At 41.0% G+C, this 26,021-nt stretch overlaps 1 protein-coding gene across 1 annotated transcript in view; it reads left to right on the forward strand.

Annotated features, from left to right (window-relative positions):
• The first annotated feature begins 7,666 nt into the window (after positions 1 to 7,666).
• Positions 7,667 to 26,021, forward strand: part of LOC128788749 (potassium voltage-gated channel subfamily KQT member 1-like) — a 405,996-nt gene continuing 387,641 nt past the window's right edge. The window contains exons 1-2 of the mRNA XM_053944006.1: positions 7,667 to 8,049; positions 23,307 to 23,397. Coding sequence (XP_053799981.1) covers positions 7,667 to 8,049; positions 23,307 to 23,397 — 474 coding nt within the window. The remainder of the gene's footprint in view (positions 8,050 to 23,306; positions 23,398 to 26,021) is intronic.

Consider the following 26,021-nt stretch of genomic DNA (forward strand, 5'->3'; position numbering starts at 1 on the left):
ATTAGGGTAACATAAGAAGAGACCTTTTGTTGTTGAAAGCATGTAATGCCAGTCCCAGAACTAGATCAGCTGCAGGTGTTACATGTTAGCTTGGAGTTCCTGTTTCATGACTTCAGTGTGGGTCACTTGCACATCTTGGGTTGCAGTATCAAAAGTTATTGATTTATTTTAAAATCCTCTCCAAATTTTCCTGGTTTTCTTAGAAAGAAGCCAGTAAGTCACAATTATTGTTTACAAGTCAGCTTTCAGTAGAGTGATCCATGTTCGGCACACTGCTGCTTTTGGTAAATTTTACTCCAGATGAACATCAAATGAACACCCTCCAGCTTTGGGAGGGTGCTTTAAAAGAAGCATTTATGGGATGTTCAATTCCTAGAGCACATAGCTCTCAAGCTCATTCACTTCTTCCACAATCCTTACTTCGAAGGCAGCTTCTTTTCTACAACAAATTTTAAACAGATCTTATCACAGATACCTTTATTTAGATTTCCTGGATTGTGCCAAGCTAAAAACAGTCCCAGATTTCCAAAAGGTGGACAAAACTGAAATGCCTCAGATGCCAAGTGTCTTTGCTGAGCTCATCATATCTAGCTGATTGTGTTAATTCTGGGAAGAATGTAGGATCTGCTTCTCTGCTGGAAATGTCCTGGTTGACATTCTGAGTACCCAGAGTGGTGGGGTGGTACTCACCAGGGAGCTCTTCATTCTTCTTTGTGTAGGAGAGCTAAGTCAGCCTGGCTTATTGGGATTGCTTGGAATGCAGTGGCAAAACCCTTGTCCAGCCTTTGTGCTTGTGCTCTTTAAATCTCTGCAGAACACACTAAGCCTGACTTTCTGGCCATGCTGCATGTGTGCACTGCATGTTATGTGCTCTGGAATCAGTGAGAGGTTTAGAACTGCCAGAGAAAGCAATAGACAGCTCTCTCAAAAAAAATATGGGAGATAGATGTAAGAAATAAGAAAATATGCTCCACTTTGAGCGTGAGGTGAATCATTTCAGAAGAGTTACTGCCTCAGGCTCCAGCTTAGCTGAGAAGGAAGGTAAAGTGGACCTGGTGCATTAAGAATTTCAAGTTCAGTTTACTGCTCTTTAATATCAGCTTGGTAATCAATTGAAGGTTGTATAAAAGAGCCCACGGCTCACAGAAAAGAAGCTTTGCAGAAACTTTAGATAAAATTAAAAAATGTCATATTTGACTTTTTTAAACTCTTACATGTAAATGTAAAAATGCCCAACTGCACTTACCCTGAAGGGATTATTGTCATCTTTTCAAACTGCCTCTTCAGTTACAACACACAGCTCCTATGTAAAGAGTCTCTCCTGAAGCAATAGTTCTATTTTAGTCAATCTTTTCAGATATACTTGAAATAAGCACCCACTTTTCATGGTATTCTGTTACAACCTTAGAACCAATAACAGTATCCTTTTCCTCCAGTGCATCACTAATGATTTAACAAACCCAATCAAACAATGCTGGGACACTTAATATAATTGAAGAAAAGAATCAAGTAACAGCTGAGGTTCACTATGCAAGAATTTATATTGTCTCTTATTATTTGAAGGTTCTCTGTGGCTCCTATCTGGTTACCTCTTCAGCAGTGACCATAGGAAACCTATTTCGTGCAGTAATTTTGTCTTCCTTTAATGCAACATAAGCATAACAACAGATACTTTGCTCTACATGGTAGCAGTTTATTTTAGTTCATCTGCTTTATTAATATCTGGATATTGAAAATGCTGTGGCTTTATATAAAGCTATACTATGATTTATAATGAAAGAATTCTGTTGGCCTAGTGAAGAGCACTTAAACTGCACACCAAGATTGTCCAGGTGGAATAACATGAGAATATGAAATTTGGCTGCATCATTCTTTAAATGACTCTCATGGCGTGCATTATAATTATTGTTTGATTTCCCAGAGTGTCTCAAATGGCAAACAGGAAAGGACCCTGTGATGCTGGCATTTGTCCAATAGAAATTAGTGCTCTTGAAACTTTGCTGAACTATGGTGCAAAAGTCATGGAATCAAAACCTTTCCCAGTTCCAGCAGAGGAAAACACACTTCTTTGTCAGCTCTTTCACCTGGTTCCTCAGCTTTCATCTTCCCCCCTCCTTGTCGTGAGAGACAACCTAAAACTGCAACAGGATATCAAGCTAAGAGACTGATATTCTTCATGGAAAATTGAAATGTACCCTGAACTACTGTGGAATAATAATTAAGCCATGCAAGTGATTTGCTTATCTGAGATTTTTCACATACACATGCACACACACACACACAAAGATAAGCTGAATACTTGACATCCTTGCTGAAATTAAAAATGTGGGGTTTTTTTTTAGGAGCTGTGTGTTGGATGGCTGTGGACTCATCAGGACTCATAAAAATGAGAGAAAAACAGGGCTTGATGTCCCTCACCACCCTAATGGTGGTGAGATGTGATTTTTGGGTGGGTGGGTGGGGGTCTGGGGCGGGGCAGGGGGTTGTTGGGCAGGGTCTCTTTGCTCTCTCCAGGGTGCTGAATCCCATGGGTACCACTGAACATCCTTTGGAAAGAGATACATCCTCAGGGTACGGTTCCAGTACACAAGCTGTTGTACTTTGTTGGTTTTGTTTTGGGATCGTTATGGATGCCGGTTATCAGTGGGGTTTATTTTAAAAGAGCTACCTATTTTCCTCTCTCTGCATGGTCAAAAGTGGCTGAATAGCTTTTTAACCAACCAGTCAAAAGCAGAACTAGAGATTTTCAGAATAAAATTTAGGCCCAGGTGCTTACAATGTTGATGAATTTTCAAGAAATGAAAGGGACAGGTGTTGTAGGAACAGGCAGACAACCTGACCTGAAAGTTGCTACTAGTTCCCTCTCTACTCATCATGTGAATTAATTGATTTTTTTTTATTTCCATCTGGCAGATAGAGTTTATTAGAGTTAGCATAAAAACAATAGTTTAGATCTTATTGTATGATTTAGTATAAGTTTTATACATTTATGATAATTCTATGATCTATACATTCATTATATGCATCATACTATGAGATTGACACTTCACATCATGGCTTTTAAGAAGTTCAGGCATTTCTTGAAGAATTTGCATCTTCTGTTCATTTTTCCAATAAAATATTTTAGTTTTAGTTTGAACAGAGAGGAAAAAAACCTTAAAAAGTGCAGGAGTCAGGTTAATTTCTTACAGGCATTCTGTCATCGAAATGAGAGATTTATGGAATTCTTAGACACTACTCTGGGTCAAGCAATCAGCCTTGTAGACTGTCTATATTAGTACAAAAATAATGAAGCACTGCCAGCACTCATAAAATGCAATTTGTCACATCAAATCTTTCCCTGTGTGGTAAAATGCTACAATACATTTCACTTGACAAACTTTTGGAGAGAAAGGAAGCCCAGTGTCTCAATCTGGATGTGCACCATCTTTCCAATACCACAGTGTACAAGTCATGATATCTTAGTTTACATTCAACATATCCTTGTGAAGGAGAATAATGTTGTTCATGGTGCACATTAAATGGGCTGCTAAGTGCTCCACAGACAACTGACCTGTGTAGCAGATTGGCAAGACAAATATTGCCCCATTACAGTTCAAAAATAAACTGTATAGGGGATACTGTTAAGTGAACTCAGAGCTGAAGCTCCATTTCATGATTCTTAATTATGTTTGTTTACAGTCCCTTGTAAGAACCCACCAGGCTGGGAAGCTGAATCAGAGAGCAAGGGCTGGAATTTTGCCCCTTTAAAGGCGTTCTGGGTGCCACCAGCTGGAGCCGCACAACTCGCTGGGTTTGTGCCCCAGTGTGATCACTGTTAAGATCCCGCAGCTGGCCCAGAGTGCTGTGTGGCACTCAGCAGTGCCCAGCTCCTGGCTGGCAGTGCTGGCAGTGCTGCAGCTTGCAGATCCAGAGCAGATCTTCAAGAGCACTGATGCAGAGAGCTTACATCCGGAGAATGGAATCCAGAATGGACAGAGGGGCGCGGGAATGTTTTTCAAGTCTCATCTATTATTTACCCTTCAAGATATTTTCTAGCGTTAAGGGTTCCATATTATCTGTCTCTTGCATGGCTCACTAACACTTTCCTTCTAAAACATAGCCCCCAGAGGAGACAGTGATGGGAGGTGCCAGTGGTGGTGTGTTTAGGTTTGCCTCTGAGAAGTGCCTACTCCTCAAGAAGGGGCTCAAAAATACATCTCAGAGCCAGACATTTCTCTGTGCCTTCCCATCCTGGCCTTCTGGTTATAAGTTCCCAAGTCTAGTGCTAAATGCAGTGCTGTCAGGGTGAGGAAGATGTGCTCTCTGAGCACGGGGGTGGCACCAGCCCCACCAAAATTAAACACATGGAGTGAGCCCAGCCACTGAACTCACGCTGCTGTATATACACAGTTGCAGGATGCTGTGTGCATCTATAGTTACCAGTGAACACTTCAGCATTTAGACATCCCTGAAATCATGCCTTTGATGTAGGTCATAAATTAGTGAGGTGACTAATTACCTTTTGAGATTTTGACACAAAGATGCAATATACTGCTTTTGGAGGTGTGAGAAGGAATGAGTTCAAGTCTTTCACCTCTCAGTCTATTAAAATCTTATTAAATCATCTTTTCCTCAACCAAGAAATAGGAGTCAGGTGCTCTGGTTTCATTTCTGCTGGGATTTCAAACCTGCTGCTATTATGTTGAGTTTTTGCATTTGCAGTAAAGCTGGGTACTGCTATTCCCTCAAAGAAAATTTATTTTTAACCTTAAAATATCCACGAAAATTACTTCTTGGTTGGTTGGTTTGTTAGGGGTTTTTGTTTGGTTTGTTGGGGTTTTTTTAATGTTTTTTTTTCCCCCTCCATACTTTTGCTAGTTTTGTAGAGCTTGGGTAATTACATTCAGGAGAGGTCAGAGGTGAGGAGAGATGGAAATTTTTTCATTTAGCAAATTACTGTCTGGAAAAGTTAATAGAGCAGAGAGTATAGAAGTATTAATTGGTGCAGCAAGCATTTCAGGAAGAAGCAAAAACCTGGAGAAGGATTTTTGTGGCTCCAGTCAAGTATCTGTTCTCAATAACCACTCACCTGCAGTAGTATGGAATAAAGTGTTCAATTCTGTGTACAGGATAAACTGAGCAATACAGCATCCAAAGAAAATGTTCTGGATGGGTTGGCTTTTAGATCAGACTACATGTATCATGTATCAAGAAAAAATAAAGGAACTAAAAGGGTTTGGGTTTTTGTTTTGTTTTGGAGTTTTTGCAGTGGTGTGGAAATATAGCTAGGAAACTAAGAAATAACTTTCTGGAATAATCTTTTCAAGGAAAGAGATGTCTTAGTCCCACGAGCAATTATGAGAAAAAGTGAAGACTATGTGCAATGGCAGCATTCCCCCACTGATCATAACCAGAGGGTAAAAGGGGTACCTTTGTTCCATTCTCAAACTCCTGGCTCTGGAAGAGTGGGAAGCTTAAGTTTGGAATGTTGGCATTGCAGACAACAGTCTGATTTCTGTTACAAGAAGGAGAGAAATAGCAGTATTCACTTTCTCCTTTCTCCTTCCTGATTAGAAAGGTCAACAATAAAATGGGGAGTTGGATGCTGGAATGGTTATGTTTGGGATTCTCTTCCTCCCAAATTAATGCAAAAAATGACCTGGAGCTCAGAAGGGCAACAACATGAGAGAATCCTGATTTTCCAGTACTTGATGCTAACAATGAAGCGCTGCTTTTGGCTTTGTCAAAGCTTTGATAGAAAAAACCCTGAGCAACTGAAGCTGCTGTTTAGACTTTCCCAGTATGAAAGGAGGATGCAGAGCCTCCAGCTTGCCACAGGCATCACCTAATTCAGTGTTTAAAGATGTGCAGTAAGGAAAGGCTGCTTTTAATGCATTGCAATGAAGCGTCTGCAGATAAGAAAAAGACTGGGAGGGAAGTTAAGCTGTTGCTTGTGATTGCTGGTTTTGACAGCAGGAAGAAACAGAAGTAACTTCTCTCTGAAATCATCCAAACTGTTCCCGATTCTTTCTGTGCCTTTTGCAAGGGCAGCCATATAAGGCAGCCCAAAGGGAGGGCCCCTGCATTGCTCAGGGTGGGACTTGGGGAGCTGTGGGCAGAGCCGGGCAGCAGCTCCTCTGCTGCACCTCTCCAGGGACTCCACGGTGTGCGGCAGCCGCCAGGAGAGGGATACGCCTGGAGAAAGTAGGTGCTGTTTGCCGGCTGCTTTCAGGCTTTTCTGTGCCGTGTCTGTGGCATGCCGTGTGTGGATGGAGCAGCCCAGGAAAGGTGTTCCAGGCAGCTCTGCGTAGCCAGCCTTGTCCAGGCAGCCTCAGCACCCCAGAGTGAACGGATGTTCTTAGAAGTGCTTCTCAGGGACCTGCTGCAGGCTGACTGGGATGAAGGGCTTTGTGCTTTAATGTTTGCACCCTCCAGCTGTTCATTAAGAGAACTGCTGAGGGAAGTGATGTATTTCTCTCTTTGCACTAGGACTGATGTGGAAATGTGAACTGATGCTCACCTTTCCATGAGCAGTGTTAAGAAATGAGTCCTGTGTAGGAAAGTCATGTTAAAACGTGTACATGTAAATACTTTGTGGAATAACTTGGAGGGCTCTGTTCAGATGTACTGCACTGGCAGTTCATTCACTACAGATGAGAAGCTTTAAGCAACAGCAAAAAAATAGGCTTAATTTAAAAAAGGGGGGCTGTGTGTGAAGGCTGAAATTTTCTCTCTAAAATATTCTACTGAGGCTAAAGTAACTCTGAATGTGGGGTGTAAGAAAAAAGACAGTTCAAAGAAAGACATCCACTCTCAGTCTTACAAAATTATTAATATTGCTGCTAAGAAATTGCTGCTCTGTATTAGTGGCAATTTAATTCTGCTTCATGAAATACATATTGATCTAGAAGAACCCTATTTTCTTTTCTATTTTGTCTAGGTACTTGTTTGAGAGTAGCAAAATTAGCTGCAAACATGAAAGGGCTTGAAGAAAATTGAAGATCAGGCCAGGAGTCTTTGATCTCTTCCCTTGTAGCAATATTAACCTCCCAGTATCAGTTATCATTAATGGCATCCTCCTTTTTACACTTGAGAAAAGTTGTTCCAGAGTACTGTGGACTGCAAGATTGGATCCTGTGAGGTGGCTGAAATTATTTATTTAAGTCTTAAATTCTTCCTGTAATATTGATGCTCTAGATACGTTCTCCTGAGGTGTAGGTGTTGAAGTTCAAAGCCACATTCAGGTATGTTTTGGTCAACACTTCATTTCTAATCAGGGCACTTCAAGAACTGTTCAGTTTAAACTAATCTGGTAGGATCAGCTCCCTCTGCTGCTGCACAAGTGTTGCACTGTTTAAATAGTTCTATGCTTTCTTCTTAACAATGTAATTTTGAAATTAATTTTCTTTCCTTCCTCCAGAAGTCTCAACCTCCTTCCTTTCCCAGACTCCTGTACCTGCTGTTGTTACTGTCTCATAGGTTTTTCTGACTTAATTTCAGAGGATGTGAGTGACAGCAGGTGACAGGCTGGCAGCTCGCACTTGTGTCACAGAGAAGCTCCATGATAACAGCACAAAGTCATCTTATCAGCTGCTGGAGAGCCTTGGACACGGAAGACATCCAATCCCTACTTCATGATTTTAAATATTGATCAGAGACAGCAATACCTGGGTGTTGTTGCGGGATGTGCTGTGGTGGTGCAGAAACTGCTGCGTACCCAGTGTGTGACCACCGTGGGCAGGATCAAGGCTCCACTCTCCAGCTGAGCATTCTGAGTGGAAATAGCAAATCTGCAGTGTTGTTGGAAGTCAGGGAGAGCCTCAGCACCATGCAGTATTCTCCTGTGGCAGTGATTCCAGAGCCCTCCATGGATAAGGGACCCGGGATTCGCCGGAGCCCTGGGGAAGGCACAAAGGCTGCAGCCTGCTCAGACAGTGGAGCCAGCAGAGCCCGGACCACAGAGTTCTTCCAGAGCCAATATCTGACCAAAACCAGCACCCAGGGACAGGTCTACAACTTCCTGGAGAGGCCCAGTGGGTGGAAGTGCTTTATCTATCATTTTGCTGTGTAAGTACCTACATTTTCACATGATCTTTGGTGTAAGAAAAATCTGAAACTGCCCATTTAATCAGCAAGGAATCAGTACTTGGTCTCCTGTGCTCAAAACCCGTTCCATGAGTAATCCTCTCAAGGCAGTAGAAAAGCTAGCTCCTCAAAGAATCAGCCACTATATGCATTTTCATTTCCAGAGAAGGCTTTTTATTCTTTAAATGATCTTTGTTTTCAGGGATATACATGTATATTTGGTATTTCTGAGGGCAGGTCCTCTGTACTCCTGGCAGTTCTGATTGTTGCTTTACACTGTTCCAGCTTCAGACACTGCAGTTTTTACCAGGAGATGTGGCAAGTCCAGCTGTGATCAGACACATTCTGCTCTTTTAAGTTTGTTTTGCTCATGTTAGAGAGCCAAAACAAGTAATTTGTTAGACAAACATATAATACTACTAATTTGAATTGATTTATAGTCGTGAGCATGAAATGAGTACAAACTTAGCTAAATGTTTTTCATTATACCATGTATGTAGTACATGCAAGGAGGCAATTAAGGCTTCCATTTACCCTTGTAAAGCTGTGGTTGATATATTAATCCAGCTGTTACTGTTTTCTTTGGTTGCTTATGGTATCTGTCAAACTTAGCAAAACCTCAATTACTGTTCTGTATGCTGCTTAACAGAAAGATAATTTGTCATCTTAGCTGTAGAAAGGGTCCAGTTGTGCTCTCACTGAGACCAGAGCAAATTTTACTGGCCAGCTGGGCCAAAAGGCCTTGCTTTTATTATAAAATTAGCATATTTTCTAAAGAAATGCAGAGTGTTGAAATTACTCTGTTTGTTTGAGATAAACTATGGCCTGACTGCATTTTGGGAAAAAAACCCATTATCAGTGGCTGCAGTCAGGAACTGCCCAGAGAAATATATGGTAATTCCAGGGATGAACCCTAATGCTTCTATTTAGCATAAAATAGATAGTCGCATTAATATTGCTTCCTTTCCCCCCTCAACATCATATACATATTTTTGAAAGGATTTTTTGATTAATGAAATTCCTCCAAGCAAAAAGATAAAGCCTCTTTCAAGGACTATGCTTATTATTATTATAAGGACTAAAAATATGTGATTTGTGTAGATTTAAATATATGAATAGTCATGATTTAAGCCTATTTGAGACTACTACTCTTGCTAAAATTCATTCATCATCTGTGTTGCTTTTATCCCCAGCTGAGGCTGACCTTTAATATGCACTTTTTTATTCTGAAATGGGCATTAAAATAAAATAAAAAACAAATCTATACACCCACTCAGTACTAGAAAATTTGAGAAAATATTGGTAATACCAACAGCAACTGTTTTTTAAAGGATTTCTATCATTTACATGAAAGAATATGTAAATTGAGTGCTTTTAAAAGTTATTTGTCTTTGAGGCTGCTAGAAAGGAAACATTTGAAACAGCTTTTGGCAAGCATTTTGTCTCAAGGATGTTTTTGCTAATAATTATCCCAGTAACTACATGATGTGTTCATTTAAATAACAAGTTTCTATTTTGGAAAGAATATGCCTTATAAGATTATATATCATTACAGCAAAACATTGTTAAAAAAATAAACTACTAATCTAAAATGCACTTAATTTTATAATTAAAACAACCTGTAATTTATTTTTAAACAGCTTCCCGTATTTTATGTGTGGGTTTGGAGGTAACTTAAGTGCAGCTGACTGATGCTGATTATTATGACTATTTCCCTAACAAATCCAAACTCTTAAGTACATGGCTGATATTTGTGTAGCCTGGAGGAGCTGGATGTGCTCTGTCCCTTCTGTCCTTCATGTGCCACAAAGATCACTCAACTCATGTAGAAATTTGGGGCAATTTTCTGTCCAAGAGAGACTGGATCTATTCTGATATGGATTCAGTTCTGCTAGAAAGAACCTGACTTTACAAAACCAGGCAAAGTGAGGGAACAGCAAGTGCTCCAGGAGGTGACATCTTCTCATTCTGAAATTACCAAGATAATCACCGATAACACTTGTAGAAAGTTTCTTTTATGGGAATAAGCTCAGGGTTCTTATGGAACTTTATAACAGTGATAGAAAAGGTAATTATTTTTGCCTAATTAAACCTAGAGTTTGTATTATTTTAGTGGAGTTATTGGAGTTTTAGTGGAGGTAGAAATTATGGTTTCAAAACAAAATATTTGAAAGGGTGAGTGGGCTTACTTGAGAATCCCTCCTGCAGGTCTTGAAAACCTTCTCATTTGGATACTTTTCTGGTTTAGGACTGTGAAATACTTCACTTCCAAAAAACCCAGTAGAGTAGAGGATCTCACTTAGCAAAAGCTGAGGGCTTGAGGAGCAGCTGCTCCATGAACTGACAATGTATTGATCCAAACCAAGCAATGCCTGTGGCCATGTAAGAGCCTTGGGGTGTTGGAGATCACCTATGTTAGAGCCCAGCTATTTGCTGTGAGGTCTTCAGTCCAGAAAAAGCAGCATGTGCCTGGCTTGGATTAATTTCTAAACTCAGCTGTGCACTTGCTTAAATCACATCAAAATGTCAGGTATTAGGGTTTAACCCTCATATTTTCTCTCTTGAAAGAAAAATACACATGTGTTGGTGATAGTTATTTATGGCAGTGACCTTACTTGGCAAACCTACACATTTAAATCATTTAATTGCAGGTGGAGACTTACTTATGTGATGGATATATTTCTGAAGCCTACATCCATGTAGTGACTACTGGAATGGCTCTGCTGTAGGCTGGAATGTTGTGTCCACCTGGCTGGCTGTCACTTGTCACTGTTCTGTGAGCCACAGAGGCCACTTGTGTCAGCCCGAGGTGATGTCGCAGTGCAGGTTCCAGGCAGGAAACCCCTGAGTGTGCCCATGATCTATAGTACCAGTTACACCCTGCTCACTGCAGTCCAACCTCCTTTTCGTATCTTTTCCATTTCTCTGGAGCATGCAGGGACTGCTAATTTTGGTCTTTTGTGCTGCTTTTGCTTGGGTAGATGAATTTTTTAATTAAAAAGCCGGAGACTTAGAGGGAACCTGGGTTCCTTTGGACTAGGAAGTGAGGGAGCAGGACAACTGGCTAACACTGAGTGTGGTGAAAGAGGGAGAGAGGAGAACCAGGGACTGAGATGCTGAGGTCCACGTTGGTTTGTGGTGGAAACGGAGACTGGTGCCAGTGATGCTGAAACTGGAGGAAAACAATACAAGAGCAGAGCAGCTCAAGAACAAAGAGAATCTGATTTAAGCGGGAGGCACAAAGAAAAGAGGAAAAACAGGTTGTGGAGATCAGAAAGCTGGACACAGGCACAAAGGGGACAGCTGAAAATGGTCAAGAAGCTCAGAGACCACTGGGAGGAAGAGGGGTAGGACATGACAGCTGGGAGCTAGGGAAAGCGGGAGTGTGGAATTCATGATGGGACAAGGAACCTTTCACCCATAGGCAACTAATTTGAATCCTGTCCAAGTCAATAGTTCAATAGAAGAAGAAGCAGTGATGACTGTGGGGAGATACAAAAGGAGCTGTCGGTCCCAGTCCAGTTCTTAGCAAATGGATGTCACATCACCCCTGTGGTCAGCACAGCTGGAAGGGCTGCTGTCAGGCACTGGAGAAACCAAAGGCTGGCTGGGAGTGGAGGCAAGTCCAAGGCAAGAGGGAGGTCCAGGACAGGGACTCTTAACTGTATTCTCAGACCTGCCATTTTCTTGCTGTGTAACACTGCAAAAGCTTAAGTGAGAACTTGCAACTATTCCAGGTCACTTTGTCCTGGTTTGGCCACTTGTTGAATGAGTGTTAGACCTTGCTCTCATTTGAAAGTTAGACCAGCCTTTGTGTCCCATAACCTCCTTTGGGATGAGGTGAGCTGATCTAACAGCTCATTGCTAACAAGCCAGCACCAGTTCTGCTCACTTTGTCCACCTCCAGCACTCAGCTTGCTCCTGCCAGCTCTAGTTGTCCTTCAATAGTTAAACTTGGAGTTACACTTGGATAGCCAGTTCAGCTTCTGACACCAGCAGAAGCCTACCCCAGTGAGAAAGAGTGGATGGTCTTCAGTCTGGTTAGTACTGCACATGAAGCACCTTGAAACACTGCCCCACTCTTGTTTGCTCAGTGGACCAAAATCACTTGTTGAATTTCATATAAATCTGTGTACAATAATTGCAAAGTAACATTGCAAATCATCTGGCAAGGACTGCAGACCACCTGGTTTGACTGCAAAGCGTTTCATAAAGGCAGAGTTTGGGTAGCCATAAAGTCTGCTCCGCAGGCTGCCTTGAGATTTCTGGGGAAACAGCTCCTCCAAATGGTGGCTTAAAGAGGGTAATGGCTGTTGCTCCAAAATATTCCTATGGGATGCTGCCTGTCTCTGGGAATTGTGTGGTAGACAGGGAAAATGTATTCCCTAGAGTATGGTTTCCCAAGAGCTGGCATGGTGGTTTACCAATGCCAAAAGGTCTTGGTGCCCCTTTGTCACCTTCCCTTCTTCTCTTCTGGACACACATTTCTGCTGCACAACTCATGTTGCTTCTGGCACTCACTGGAGCCCTCCTATGCTTCATCAGCTCCCTGTAATGGCAGGAATCTAGATCAGCAGGAAATGAGGAGCTTTTGGGACCTTAAGGAGTTGCAGCATGTCAGCAAGTGGTCTAATGGGGCTGCAACCAGCGCTAACACAGTTGGCCAAGACTGGAATGGAATGAGGCAATCATCTTTCTTCTTTTTCTTTTTTTTTTTTTTCCCCACCAGAGAACTGTGGTGTGGGCTCAGTTTTATATGAAAACATGCCCTAGATTTACTTTGTTACCCCCTCCTCCTCCAGACTGACTCCCACAGCTCCTTCAAAGAGAACCACATGGGCACACACACACACACACACACACACATACCTGTTTCTGGCAGCTTGTTGAAAAAAAAAAAAAACCTCAACTGAACAGTTGCTACTGAATAATTAAAAGTGCATGATCCTTACAAAAATGTGAACAACATCAATAACACCATGGACTTAAAACTTCAGGAAGAAAGTACAAAAAGATCAAAAAACATATTTATAAAAGGGGGGGCTAGCCAGCAGAGGATTTTTTTACGTTAGAAAAAATTCTGTGTACCAATGTCTGTGTCACTGTGAGTAATGCATAAGCAAGTGAATTCAGATTATTTGGACTAATTAAAAATTGCAATTTTTTCCTATTATTGTTTTTCCTCAGACTTTGCTTTCTCAGGTTTTTTTACTTCCTCCAACTCCATGTAAGAGATGCTAGTTGTGTTCTGTTAATGAAATTGAAATTCAGAGCCACCATTCTGGCTGATATTCCATTTTTATTTAGTGTACAACTGTTGCTGTTGTAAAGAACTTTAAAAGGCAAAAAATGTAAGGGTCTAGTGGTTCCATTTAATGGGGCACTTGCCTGCATATATTTTGATTCTTTGAGTGTAGCAGCTCTTTAATGAACTGAAGTAAGTTAGCACAGTGTTCTCCAGCTCCTGTTTTTATCTGGAAATGGAGCATATAACCCATTATTTATAACTGTTTATCTCAAAGGGACTGTCAAATTCCCGTTTCTGTCCTTTCCACAATTATCTCTAGAATGCAAGCAGATATTTTGCTTTTTCCAGTGATGTGATTGTAATATGACCAACACAAGCAACAACTAAAGTTCAGAGTAATTATAAGCACATGGCTGCTTTTGAGATTCTGGCTTTGACCTTGATGTCACAGCTTGATTCTGGACATGGTATATTTTCATAAGAGTAAGGCCTATTATTATTATTATTATTACTCATTACTTATGGTGTTTAGGGGGGTTTCTTGCCAGCATAACAGTTATTTATGTGGAATTTTGTATGGAAATGTCACTGACAAAGTTTTCAGTTTAGAACTACATTGGCTACTTTTCATCTGTGTACTAACTACTGAGAGGTACTAAGCAGATGTCTCTGATGACAAGCTTCAGGTACCAAAAGAGGAGCAGTATTGAAGGGAAGAAACTCAAGAACTCTGTATTCATTGAAGTGGGATGTTCCTCTTACTGCTTAGAGTTGCATGTTCAGCTGGATGAGATGGTGGAATAGCTGAAGTTGCTAATGAAGGCGCACTGATATTAAAGAAAATTGTCATTAGGGTTCTGTAAAGTTCCAGGATTTGGTTGTTCTAAAAATACATGGGGGTAGTTAATAATTTTTAAGCTCTCTTCCTAAGGAAATGAGGTTTCTGCAACCACACTGTCTGAGCATGTCTGTCTGAAAGGGCCTTACCAAAAACCTTTGAGCCAGCTGGCGAGTTCCAGCTAACGTGGACAGGGGATGAGACATGATCAGAGATACTGTGCTTCTCCTCATTTGGTTAAAACAGACATTTATCTAGAGGAGAGAGAAATTTATATCCCCAAGATGAGAACACTTCACTTTGAGGTCCTTTAGATTGGCACCAAGGAGTCTTTTAAGGAGAGAGATGTTAGGAAAGCTCTGGAAGAACTTGGATCTGGGAATGCTTTGTGTTAGGCACCATCACCTAACCACAGGGCACAAAGCCACAGCATGAGTAAGTTCTATTTTCATTTTTTGAATTATTGATGACTTTTTCCATCATTTCTGTAAGAAATTCAATCCATCTTATTCTAGAAGCTCAATTTTGTAATAATCTGAGCAATTAATATACATTAACATCTCCCCCACAGGCTAATGTTTTCTGTAGTGAAAACAAATACTGTAGCCTGACATTGCTATGGTGCTGTTGATGGAATTTGGTTATGCTTTTGTGGAAAAAAACCCTTCTGTTCTTACAGAAACCAGCAAAATAAAAAGATATTCCTTGGTGTTAATGTTACAATTGCTCATGAACTTGAGGACTCCACACGGTACCAAATTCAAGAAGAAAAGTGATGATCAAGCTGGCATTAACTCACAGATGTATTTTCACGTATCAGTTTATTCACTTGTTCTTTCCCTTTTCTTCTTCTGAAGCCAAGAGACATTATTGAATGTGAATACTGTGAGGAAGCTGGTGTTGCATTTTGAATGGTGGTTGGAATTTCCTGTTCCCTTGGAGGCATGTCCTAAATCACATGCCAAAACCTACTGACTTTGGTGTTGCAGTCAAGGTTGATGATAAAAGTATCAGAATCATCAACACTGAAGTCATGATGATGGACTAGTTTTGTCACTGTTTAAAGAGCTGATTGTGTCTCTTCTAGAAAGTCTTAGCTGTAGAATCAGAATGGAAGATTGCAAGACATGCAAAGATAAAAACAAGAGAAACACAGAAGCACAGATGTCAGTGGAAGATACGAGCACTCAGTGGAATCAAGAAGCCTAAATCCAAGGAAAGGCAAGGCATTAAATAAAAGGTTTCAGTAAGATCGGTGCTCCTGGTGATTGTAAGGGATGCTGAATGCAATTTGTCAGTTCTGAAATCTGCCAGATAAACTCTTAGAAAAAGCAAAATCCAAATCTTAGTGCTCTTCAAAGAACAGCAATTAAGTTAGGCTGTCAAATGTTTGGAAATGTGAAGTGCTCATTACTAACAGGAGCTGTGGATGTTTTATAAATAACATCCCACAGCTTGGCTCAGTAGATCCAGAAAGTTGGTTTCATATGGGAGATTTTTTTTGTAGGATGTGTGGCTCATGCTGTGGTTTGAACAGCATTGTTTTTAGCTGTTGATCCGGCCCTGTTTGTGATGAATTCTGTATATGCAGGCAATTTCACTATTTGTAAGTGAAATTTTAAATTCCCTTGGTGTTGTAGAAATATTGACTTATTATTTCTGATAGGAACCAGGAAGGCAACTTCATGTTACGTGCAATGGGGCTATTGGAAATTTCTGGGTGCAACTCAGAAGAGACAGCTGAAAACAGATACCCTCAATATATCCATGTGATAGGTGGGATTTTGCTTTGGTTGAGGGCTTCAAAGCTCTGAAAATAATTTATTCTGGGGTAGAAAAAAGAAAATCAGATATGGCCAAATTCTCTGCTAGGCATGCTCCCTGTTAGTAGAGTCCAAAGCTAGGCAGCTTTCCATTAAAATGTGTCTGGTCTCCTTCTCCACTTCTGCTGAAACCAACACATTCCCAGACTATTTCTAATATTAACAGATGGGTATTTTCACCAGAAAAAATGTCCCTTTACCAGAATTTCAAATAAACTCTAATTTGATCGCATATGGATAAGAACAAGACCTTTCAAAGACACATCAAACCTCAGGAGCCTGGAAATAGATTTATGAGAACTGAAGGACATCAAAAGTTGCCTACAAAGGCACGGGGACAACCTTCTCTTCATGACCTAGAAACTCCTTCTGACAGCAAAAATATGTAAGGACCAGGAGTGAGGTTTTATTCAGACCAGCGGGAATGCTTTTCAGAAGCACTTGGCTATTCAACATGAGGCAGTAGAGTCCCATTTAAAAGAAAGTGTTTCATTCACTCAGGAATGAGAACATGCACTTTTAGAGTATGAAAAAAGAAAAAATGCTCTCCTTAGTTTTCCTGCCACAAAATGACCAGTTAAAATAGAAAGCAGCCCATGCCACTGGAGCCCCTCAAAGAACCTTCTGTTTGCTAAACTCATCTATTGTCCCTAACAACAGGCTGACTTAGAGCTTTTGGTCTCCTTTAGACAACTCTGTAGTCTGTCGTCCAGAAACAAGCTGAAACTCCAATGGATGTAGTTGCACATAGATTTACTTGGACATATTAGCCTAAATTCAGTCCATTTTTCTTTTAATTTAAGTCCAGCTGAAGCAACTGCATTTCTTCTCCCCTACTGTGATAGTGGGCTGGAACATTTTGGCTTTGTTTCTTAGATTCATGGGACGGTTTGGGTTGGAAGGGACCTCACAGATCATTGAATTCTACCCCTGCCATGGGCAGGGACACCTTCCACTAAAGCAGGCTGCTCAAAGCTTCTGGAGAAAATAGCAGATAGAATAAAGGATTATCTAAGGAATCTAAAAGGCAGTGTTTCCATATATTTTCAACTGGAACATGTAAGTTACCTACCTGGAGGGCTTTCACAGAGTGAAGAGAGGCACAGTAACTCAGTTTTGAGGAAGGAACAGGACACATCTGGTTGTGTTAAAATCATCAGCAACCTACGGTCCAGGACTCTCAGTTCTACAGAGCATGGGTTTCAATAGCTTTTCCATAACTATTTTTGTTGATTTGCTTTCATTATAGAGTTCATATTTTTCTAAAAGTGTTTTTTTCTCTAAACAAAAATTTGCAGAGTCAACAAAGTTTGGTAAAGCCCCAAAGGCCACAAAGCTACTGTTTTGTACTTGGTTGCCAAGGAGTACATCTCAGTCTGTGAATTTACGAGTTTGTCCCCTCCCCACCCATCCCTTTTTTGTTGTCCGAGAGATAACATTCCCACGAGCATCTCGTATATCAGCACTTCAAGTATACTTATCTGCAGCAGAAGATAAACACAAAGCCCCACGTGCACAGTTTTTGCTAGAAATGGAATTATTTGCCACAAAACTTAAAAGGAGGAATTATGACTACTCCTCCTTTAAGAACTTCCATTAAGCTTGTCTTCCATGGAAAATAAGTTTGTTACAGCATGACCTTTGAAAGGTTCACCCTGACATAATTTTACTCTCAGTGTTAAATTAACCTCCTAGTTCCCAGTGTTTGTAGGCTTCACTGAAGTGTGCTCATGGTCAATAAATCCATTAAACAGAATTTGTCCCTGGCTACAACAGCAACAGAAACAAGTTTCCAGTCGCACCAGCTACTCTCCAAAAGGAAGCAATGTTTAGGAGGACCAGGACATAAAGAAGCAGTAATTTGCAGCCTTTAACAGGACTGCCTCTTTAATCTGATTAACACATGGGACGGATTTAAGGATGATGGTCTAAAAGGATTGATGAGAAAGCAGTTGTATTTTTGTGTATACCTGAGGCTTAAGGAACTGAGGAGAAGTCAAGAAATATTAAAATTTCTTCACCATTAACAAGGTATCTCTTGGGAAAGCATGACACTTCATCCTCTATAAGTGTGAACAGTGTTACATGAGAATCTGAAAACAAAGGGGAGGTTCTCAAATACTCCTCTTTCCTCTGATGTGTAAAATATTTTTTTTTCTGCTCAAAGAGAGAATGAGGAAGGGTCTGCAAATAGGTGATTTGGAATAAATTTTCATCTTCAGGGAAAAAAAAAGTTGGAAAAGAAAGCCAGGTGTTTTGAGAGGAAATGCTTCACTATTTTTAGTAGCTCTATGGCAGAAAAGAGAAAAAAGTATTTGCGGAAGTAACAGCTCAGATTGTGGCTCAACATCCTCAAGACTCACAGAAAGAATGAAAGGGAGCAAAGTACTAGAAAGGAGAACCTCAGTTCCTTTAGGATAGGAAAGAGTAGACCAGCTCTACTAGTTGGTAATTATTTATATCTCTGCCTTATTAACTTCCTGCCTTTAGGAACTGAACAGCTGCCAGCAGGTGAAACTGTTCTCTGTGGATGCAGATAACTCCCTGCAAGCAAGTAAACAATCACGCTGTGCTTTCTCACCCTTACAGCACAGAGAATTGTCCTTTGCAGGAGAGAGTATCAATAGCAGGGGCAACAGGAGGAAGCCAGACTAGAGCTGGTGGGGAAAGGGAAATTGCCAGATGACAAGCTTTAAATAGCTTCACCCCAAGTCAGCAATATGAAGCACGCACCCATCCACGTGCCTTACCTATAGGTATCCCAGAAATCCAATCAGAAATATTTAGGGAGACCCAGGATCTGTTTGGCACTTGCCGATGAGTTAACACTGGCAGACTTTGCCATTGCCTTTGAGGAAGAGCTTGTCCCTCAAACCAACAGCTGCAGTGAGACCTCGAGACAAGCCCAGAGGTATTCAGGGAGGAGCCTTGCTGAGGGTTTGCCTGTGGCACCATGCATCCAGCTCTTTACAGGGAATTTGGCACTCACCCAAGCTTTTTTCCTCCAGTGTGTTTAGATTGGTTAGAGCTATGTTTAGCATTCCAGAGGCTGTTAGGAGCAGTCCACAAGGAGCTTTTCTGATTGCCTGAGAGGCAGAGAGGTGTAGTTTGTTGGATCCTGCAGATCAGCTGGCAGTTAATTAGGCTTTTTAAGTGTGGACTCATCAAAGCTAACCTGCATGGTGGTGTGTGGCCCAGTGACAGTGACAGTAACTTAAAGGAAGCTGTGAAAGCAGCATGCACTGACTGCTGGCTCAGAGATATCAGAGGGGGAAGAAGATGCTGCTCCACTGTGCTAGAGAAAAGGTGCAAAAGAAGTGTTGGTTTCTTTGGGAGGGGATTTACTTGGGGTGCAGGGAGGACTTGACTTCTGTTTCCACTACTTGTCTGCAGCCCTTTTGTCATACATCAGATACCACTTACTCACCAAATTCTACCTGTAGCTTCTTTCCAACAGCCTGTGGTGAGCACTGAGCATAAACTGCTGCAGATGCACACAGAGACATCATCAGCTGTGGCTAAACCCTGGCTATGGTGCTGCTGTGTAAACCAGGGGTCTTGAATGGAACTTCAGGGCTTTTGGCTCCAGCCTTGTCCTGCCTCCCCCTCCAGACATACAAATCCAAGGGGAAAGCTGTCCCAGCTTCTTCACACTGAGGCTGTGTCCATCCATGAGCTGCTACCTGGGTTGGGTGATCATGTACTGTGAGATCACTGCCTGGACGAGAACCATTTTGGCCTTGTATTTGGTTTTGTATCTACCTTGACACACTCTTGTTATTTTTACCTTCTTAAGTCTATCTAACTCTGGCTGAGAATACCAGAAACTGTCCCTCATCTGTCTCAAATGCAGTTTTTCAGCAATTCCAGTAAGGGATAGGCAGATCTACTTCCGTGTTGGTTCCAGAGTAGTAATTATGTCCATTCCCTCTTACTTTAGCTGGTTGCTGTGTCCCCATGGAGATGGCAGCCTGCCCACAGCAGGGTTTTCTTTTTTTTTGGGATGTTCTTTTAATGTTTGTCATCTTTTTTTTTTTTTTTTGGTTGGTTGATTGGGGGTTTTGTGTGGTTCATTTTGTTTTTTTGTTCTTTTATGGTTGTTGCTGTTCTTGATGCCCTCACTGAATCATTAATCTGTGCTTGTCTTTGACTTTGTCCCCACTGCAACTGAATTTGTACTCAGCTCATGTGAGCTGCCTTTGCTGTTCATTGGGAAGGAGTGACACTCACTGGCCAGAGGATACAGTGCCATAAATTAAGTGAATTTAAAGGGTCCTTTGAATGGTTTTAGTGTGTGATTTGGAAATGAAAAAAAAGAAAAAAAAAGAGAATCTCAATACATAAAACCAGGAGAGAAGCAACAATAAGCTCAAAGTTACGAGACCTGCAGGCTGTGTTGGCAGTTTGGGGTTCCTTAGTAAAAAAGAGGCACCAATTGTCCTTCCTTTTACATCCTTAGAATGTGAATCCTCCGTGGATTTTTATGTATTACTAGTGAGTGCAGTAAAAGAAGTTAAAGGTATTTTGAAAGGATATAATTGAAATGGCAGGGATCTGGAAGAAATTAAGAGTCTGTACTCAGAGGAAGTGACTGTCTCTTTGTACATCTCTGCTGGAGGTGTTTGATGTGCTGGTTTCAGGGACAAGCCAATGTTCCCTTGACCATTGACTGAAGGATGGTCTGAGCTGCAGGAGAGTTCTGTAGGCCTGATGTGTGGATAAGTCTATCCACCTTTTTGTGTCTTTCTCCATGTACCTGTCACTAGGATTGCTGATTGGAAGTAAAAGGTGTCTGGATAAAGAAACTCCCTGGTGGAGCACACGATCCAATGGAGCGGCCTACTCAGTACTGATCTCAAATGTACAAGAAAAAGAGGTTCTATGACCCTGCTTACTTTACTTTTACATGGAAGGCAGTGATGCTGTGTTAAGAAAAGGTTAAAGTTCTGCAGTTTTCCAAGCCTAGACTCTTCTAGTGTGGGACACTGGCAATACCTTTATGCTTTGAACCCCTTATTAACTTGTTCTTTTCCATTTGCCAAAGGCTGACTTGTGTTTTAGTATCTGTCCTTGAGGTTTTGCTCTGATTTCCTTTTTGGAGCATCACTCTCCGGGAATGCTGGGTTCTGTCTTCTCTGCTGGTTTATCTTTTGGGCAGTGCAGCAGCTCATTGAAGCAATAAATCGGTTTTATTATGCCTTGGACAGATCTCTGTACCCCTTATAACACAGCACTGTTTTCAGAGATAAATATTTGGGGATGAGAGTGAAACTGGTGAATAATATGTCTGGCAGCTCGTGCATGTTGAAGTAAAAGGAGTAGCAGGACTGAGTGGAACTCATAAACCATGAGAATGTGGCTGAGATCTGTCCTGAGCTAAAGATGCTGTTACCCTTGACTAAGATGTATTATCTGGATCCCATTTTTCTTATATTGTGGATCAGGATAGGTAAATATTGAAGAAATGCACACTTGATTCAGAGACAATTGTACACGTAGAGCTCTAACCACTACTTACAAAATCTGTTTATTAATGATGGCCCTAATCTTCTCAAATCTCCACTTGTGGTTAAAGAGTGTCAGAGTCCTTCCAGAGCCAGATGAAAGGAAGCAGGACCTTTTGTTTTTATAACTTCAAATCCAGTTTTAGGCTTGAAGAGCTCAGCTGTTGCAATTCCCTTGCAGTGTGTGAATGATCAGACCAAACATAACAAAGAATTTTTTCCAGTGTTCATTATCACCTGTTTAGTGTTCCTGGAATTCCTAAGGCAGTCTAAAACTCTGAGGCACTCTAAGAAGAGAAAAAGGAAAGCTGAAGGGCTCCATAGATATCAACATTGTCCCATTTTCCCTAGCTCTAGTCGTGATTTGAATGTGCTGCATAAAGAATATTGGCTCAGCCTACCCTCCGAGATAACAAGGCGAACACATTTTGGGGGTTTCCATATCCAAGTAGTTCTTTGCAGTAGATTTTCTATCCTGTATCTGTGTTGTGAGAACTTTGTCTCTCTAGATATATAGATATATACATATGAAGTGCATCTGTGAGTAAATAAGTGGAACAGGCTGCTCAGGGAAGTGGCCGAATCACCATCCTTGGAAGTATTTGAAAAATGTGTAGATGGGGCACTCAGGGTTTTGTGGCGGACTTGGGATTTTCAGGGTGATGTTTTGACTCAATGATCTTTGAGGTCATTCCAAGCTAAATAATTCTGGGATTCTGTATCATGTGCTCCTTTATATCTGTGTGTATACATGAGCCCCCAGCCTTAGGTGGAAAAGCTCTTGGAGAAAGGCCAAAAGCAGAGCATGGGCTGTGAGAAGAGAGGGAGAAGCAAGAGTGAGAAACAACTTCTGAGCACTAAGGTGAGAGAAGCAGGAGAAGGGGGATGAGGTGCTGCAGGTCCTAGAGCAGAAATTCCATGCAACCCCTGGGGAAGGTTTATCCTGAAGGGCTGCAGCTCGTGGAAGGGCCCACAATGGAGGAGGGAAACAGTGTGAGGAGGAGGAGGATGAGGATGAGGAGGGGCAGAGACAAAGTGTTGTAGTCTGACCACAACCCTGCATTCCCTACCCCCCTTTGTGTGAGGGAGGGAGGCACAGGAGCTGGGAATTAGGGACTCAAATTGAGCCTGGGAAAGGGAGGTCAGGGGGACATGTCTTAGTCTTCTTCCCTATACTTTGTGTAGGACTTGAGGTTTGTTCCTGTCAAGTTTTAGGAGATTCCTGTATGTCTGTTCTGTAGCCTGTGCAGGCACCACTAACCAGGGACTCTGCCCTCAAGCTTAGTGACCAAACTCCTGGGCTTGTGTCAGCTGTGGACTTGATGAGGTGCATTTCATCTCTTCTTCTGGAACACTGATGAAAGTGTCCTCTGGGGCAAGACCATGGATAAACTTCAAAAGAATTCATCTTGTCACTGGTCTCTAGGTTGTACAAGAGTTTTTCCCCTTCCTGATAAGCTTTTCCACCTGTAATTTTCATGTAAAAGCTAGCAAAACTCACTGAGTGTAGTTTGAGTCTTTGTTAAGTTGTACAGTAATCAGTGAAACATGAAACATTCACTATGACAACCTTCCCTGAGAAATATACTTGATAATGTGAGCTTTGCCTATTGATTTACTGTGTTCAGCCTTCCTGTCATTTTTATTTCCTGTTTCTGAAAGCTGAATGAATACAAAATGATGATACTCATTTGAGTAGGAAGAATTGACTGATTAAACACAAAATATTTGTGATAAAAAACTTATGTGAATGAGAGAGAGAAAAAACTAGATCTAGATTTACAGTTCAACTTGACAAGTCACTAAACACTGTTTTCCTTTTACAGATTTCTCCTGGTGCTGATTTGTTTAATATTCAGTGTATTGTCTACTATAGAGCACTATTCTGAGTTTGCCATTGGAACCCTTTTCTGGATGGTAAGTGAACTTTTTTGGGGAAGGGCTGATCAGTTTGACTAAACCTGAATTGCTTTTGGTGAGCAAGGGAGATAACTGGTTTGCTACTCTACAGAACAGGAAGGAAGAGCTCCTATCACACTTCTGTCACCGCTGATTTGGATTTGAAGTTGGTGCTTGCTTGGTGGGAATCAAAAGTACAAATAACTTGCATGAGGACACTAGACAATGTCCCTCCTCTGTTCCCCCCTGCCTCTATTCACCTCTAGGGAGTGAAAAATGGAGATTAAACATCCTTGATGAAAATGGAGTCAATAAGTTTCAAACAGTTCCTTGCAATATCTGTATTTTAGCCACTCAAATCCTCTGATCTCAGTGTGTGATGGTCTCAGTATTTTTATTGTAGTTTCCTTTTGCTAAATGGTGCCTGACAAGAGGGATAGTACTTGGTACTTGAAGACATGGAAATGTTTTTGTATTTTCATAGAGAGGGTGAGATGGTGTGCCTAAGTAAATTTTGGAGTCACTGGAGTAGAGATGAGACATTGGTGACAGATGTAGCTCTAGATGTGTCCTAAGACACCAGAGCCTGGTGTTTCAAAGATGTCATTATGAACATGTTAATGTTCTTAAGACATCTGGATGGTCTAAGAGAATTTCTTGTCAGGTGTGAAAACAGTTCAGACAAGCTCTGTGAATATACCAAGGAGGGAATATCAGAGAGTTTGTAGCTAGAGTAGAAAAAGGGGACTGAAGTTGCTGGAAGAGTAAAAAAAAAAACCCAAATGTTTACTCTCCTCCCATTCCCTAAGCATATGTTCTCAAGTCTTTGACAATTCAAGTGAATTCTGGAGGAAAGGAATGTGACTTTTAGCCCTGTGTTTCAGTGTAAAGGCCAATCTGTTGTCTTTGAGATGACTGAAAACATTGCAGGCTACAGGTTCAGGTACAGGCTGAGGCTGGGCCTCCCCTCTGCCATAATTGTTTTATTTGATGCTCTTGCTTGGGCTCAAAGAAAATGTCTGTTCTTTGTACTTAAAACAGAAGACAACACGTGAATCTCCATCTGTAAAATCAGTTAACTTCCACGATAGCAGGACTGGTGAAATTGCTTGTCTTAAACTTGTTTGAAGGATGTTTTTGTTCTCATGCTACCAAATATTTGGTGTATTCCCTGTCACTCTTGCAAGAGTTCTTCCCAGCTCTGTCTGACATACTCCAATTTAATTTTTTTCATAGATACACATTGTATGAGATTTGTAAGCTCCTGACTAGGTTTCTTTCCCTCTTCTGAGTATTTAGTAGCCAGCATTTGAGGGGAGTGACAGTGGCATTGGCACAATGGCTTGTATTGGTAAACACCAACAGAATGGGAAATGAAGAACCCAGCTCTTTCTGAATCTTTTATACTTGCAGAGAGAAGCCCAGAGTTTCCAATACTGTTAAAAATGGATCACAATGACAGTGTGCATGCTATTTAACAATGTACAAAGCTTAAATGCATGTACCATTGGGTTTTGTTCAAATTGTGCCTGTGGTGTGGCATGAAAATGAATCTGTAGCTTCCCCAGCCTTGCTTGGTCTTGTATTTGTACCAGAGGAAAATTTCTCACTGGTCAATCCAGCAGTACTTAGGATCTGATGCATTAAAAAGTTCTTGTACAGTCTATGGGGGAACAAGTGCAGTGGAACAAGGCAGAGTTTTGAATAAAAGTATTTGCAACACTCAAGAGGATCCCGAGTTACAGCTGAGTTTCATTCCCAGTTGCCCCAGGTTTAGGTAATGTTTTATCCTCCCATTTTGTCTCAAGTTCTAATTCTCTAATAATACAGTTATAATTTTATAATATGGTTAATATATTGTTATTCGATTGAAAAAGTGTTTCTAAAAATTGCCAAAGCCTCTTGATTAGGCTTTTGCCTCTATAACAAGAGGCTGTAATGTTTTCTTAATGATCTAGTAGTTTGTGTTTCAGTTTTGATTTGTAAATGGCATCTAGATCTTTCAGGATATGGAATGAAAAAATGAACTATAAAATGGGCCAGGTGTACCTCCTTTGAGGATTGATCTGTTTTCATGGTTAGAGGTCATATATTTTTCTACCAGGAGAGGTCACCATGGTAGTTTCTAAAAGACTGATTTTTATTTTTATTTAATTGCAAAAGATCTTGCAGAAAGAGAGCTTCTTAGCTTGTGGGACAACTGTCACTAACTGTTAGTCTAAAAACAAGAACAAAATACTATTTTCATCATGCACATGATGTACACACTGTGAGTAACAGCAAAATAAACATACAATCTGTATAATGATAGTGTTACAGGAGTAAGGGAGAAGTTTTATCTGATTTAGTATCTTGATGTTAATTACTTTTTAAATTTAAGAATACTGAGTGTATTCTTAACTTGGAAAAATAGACTGGTTTTGCTATAAATCATATTGATTCAACTGATGAGTTCAGGTCCTGTGGTACCTCCCTTTTGGAGACAGACTTTATGCATCTGCTTTCCTCTGAAAAGGGAAAATAGAAGACCCAATATACAGAAGAATTTCATTTCTTTGCTGGAAAAAGCACTGGCATATCTTCCAAACACATGAACACCATAGTTCACAGCACTGCAGCACCAGAGGGTGCACAATTCCCTC

Source organism: Vidua chalybeata, chromosome 5 (assembly GCF_026979565.1).
Source record: "Vidua chalybeata isolate OUT-0048 chromosome 5, bVidCha1 merged haplotype, whole genome shotgun sequence".
Classification (NCBI taxonomy): domain Eukaryota; kingdom Metazoa; phylum Chordata; class Aves; order Passeriformes; family Viduidae; genus Vidua; species Vidua chalybeata.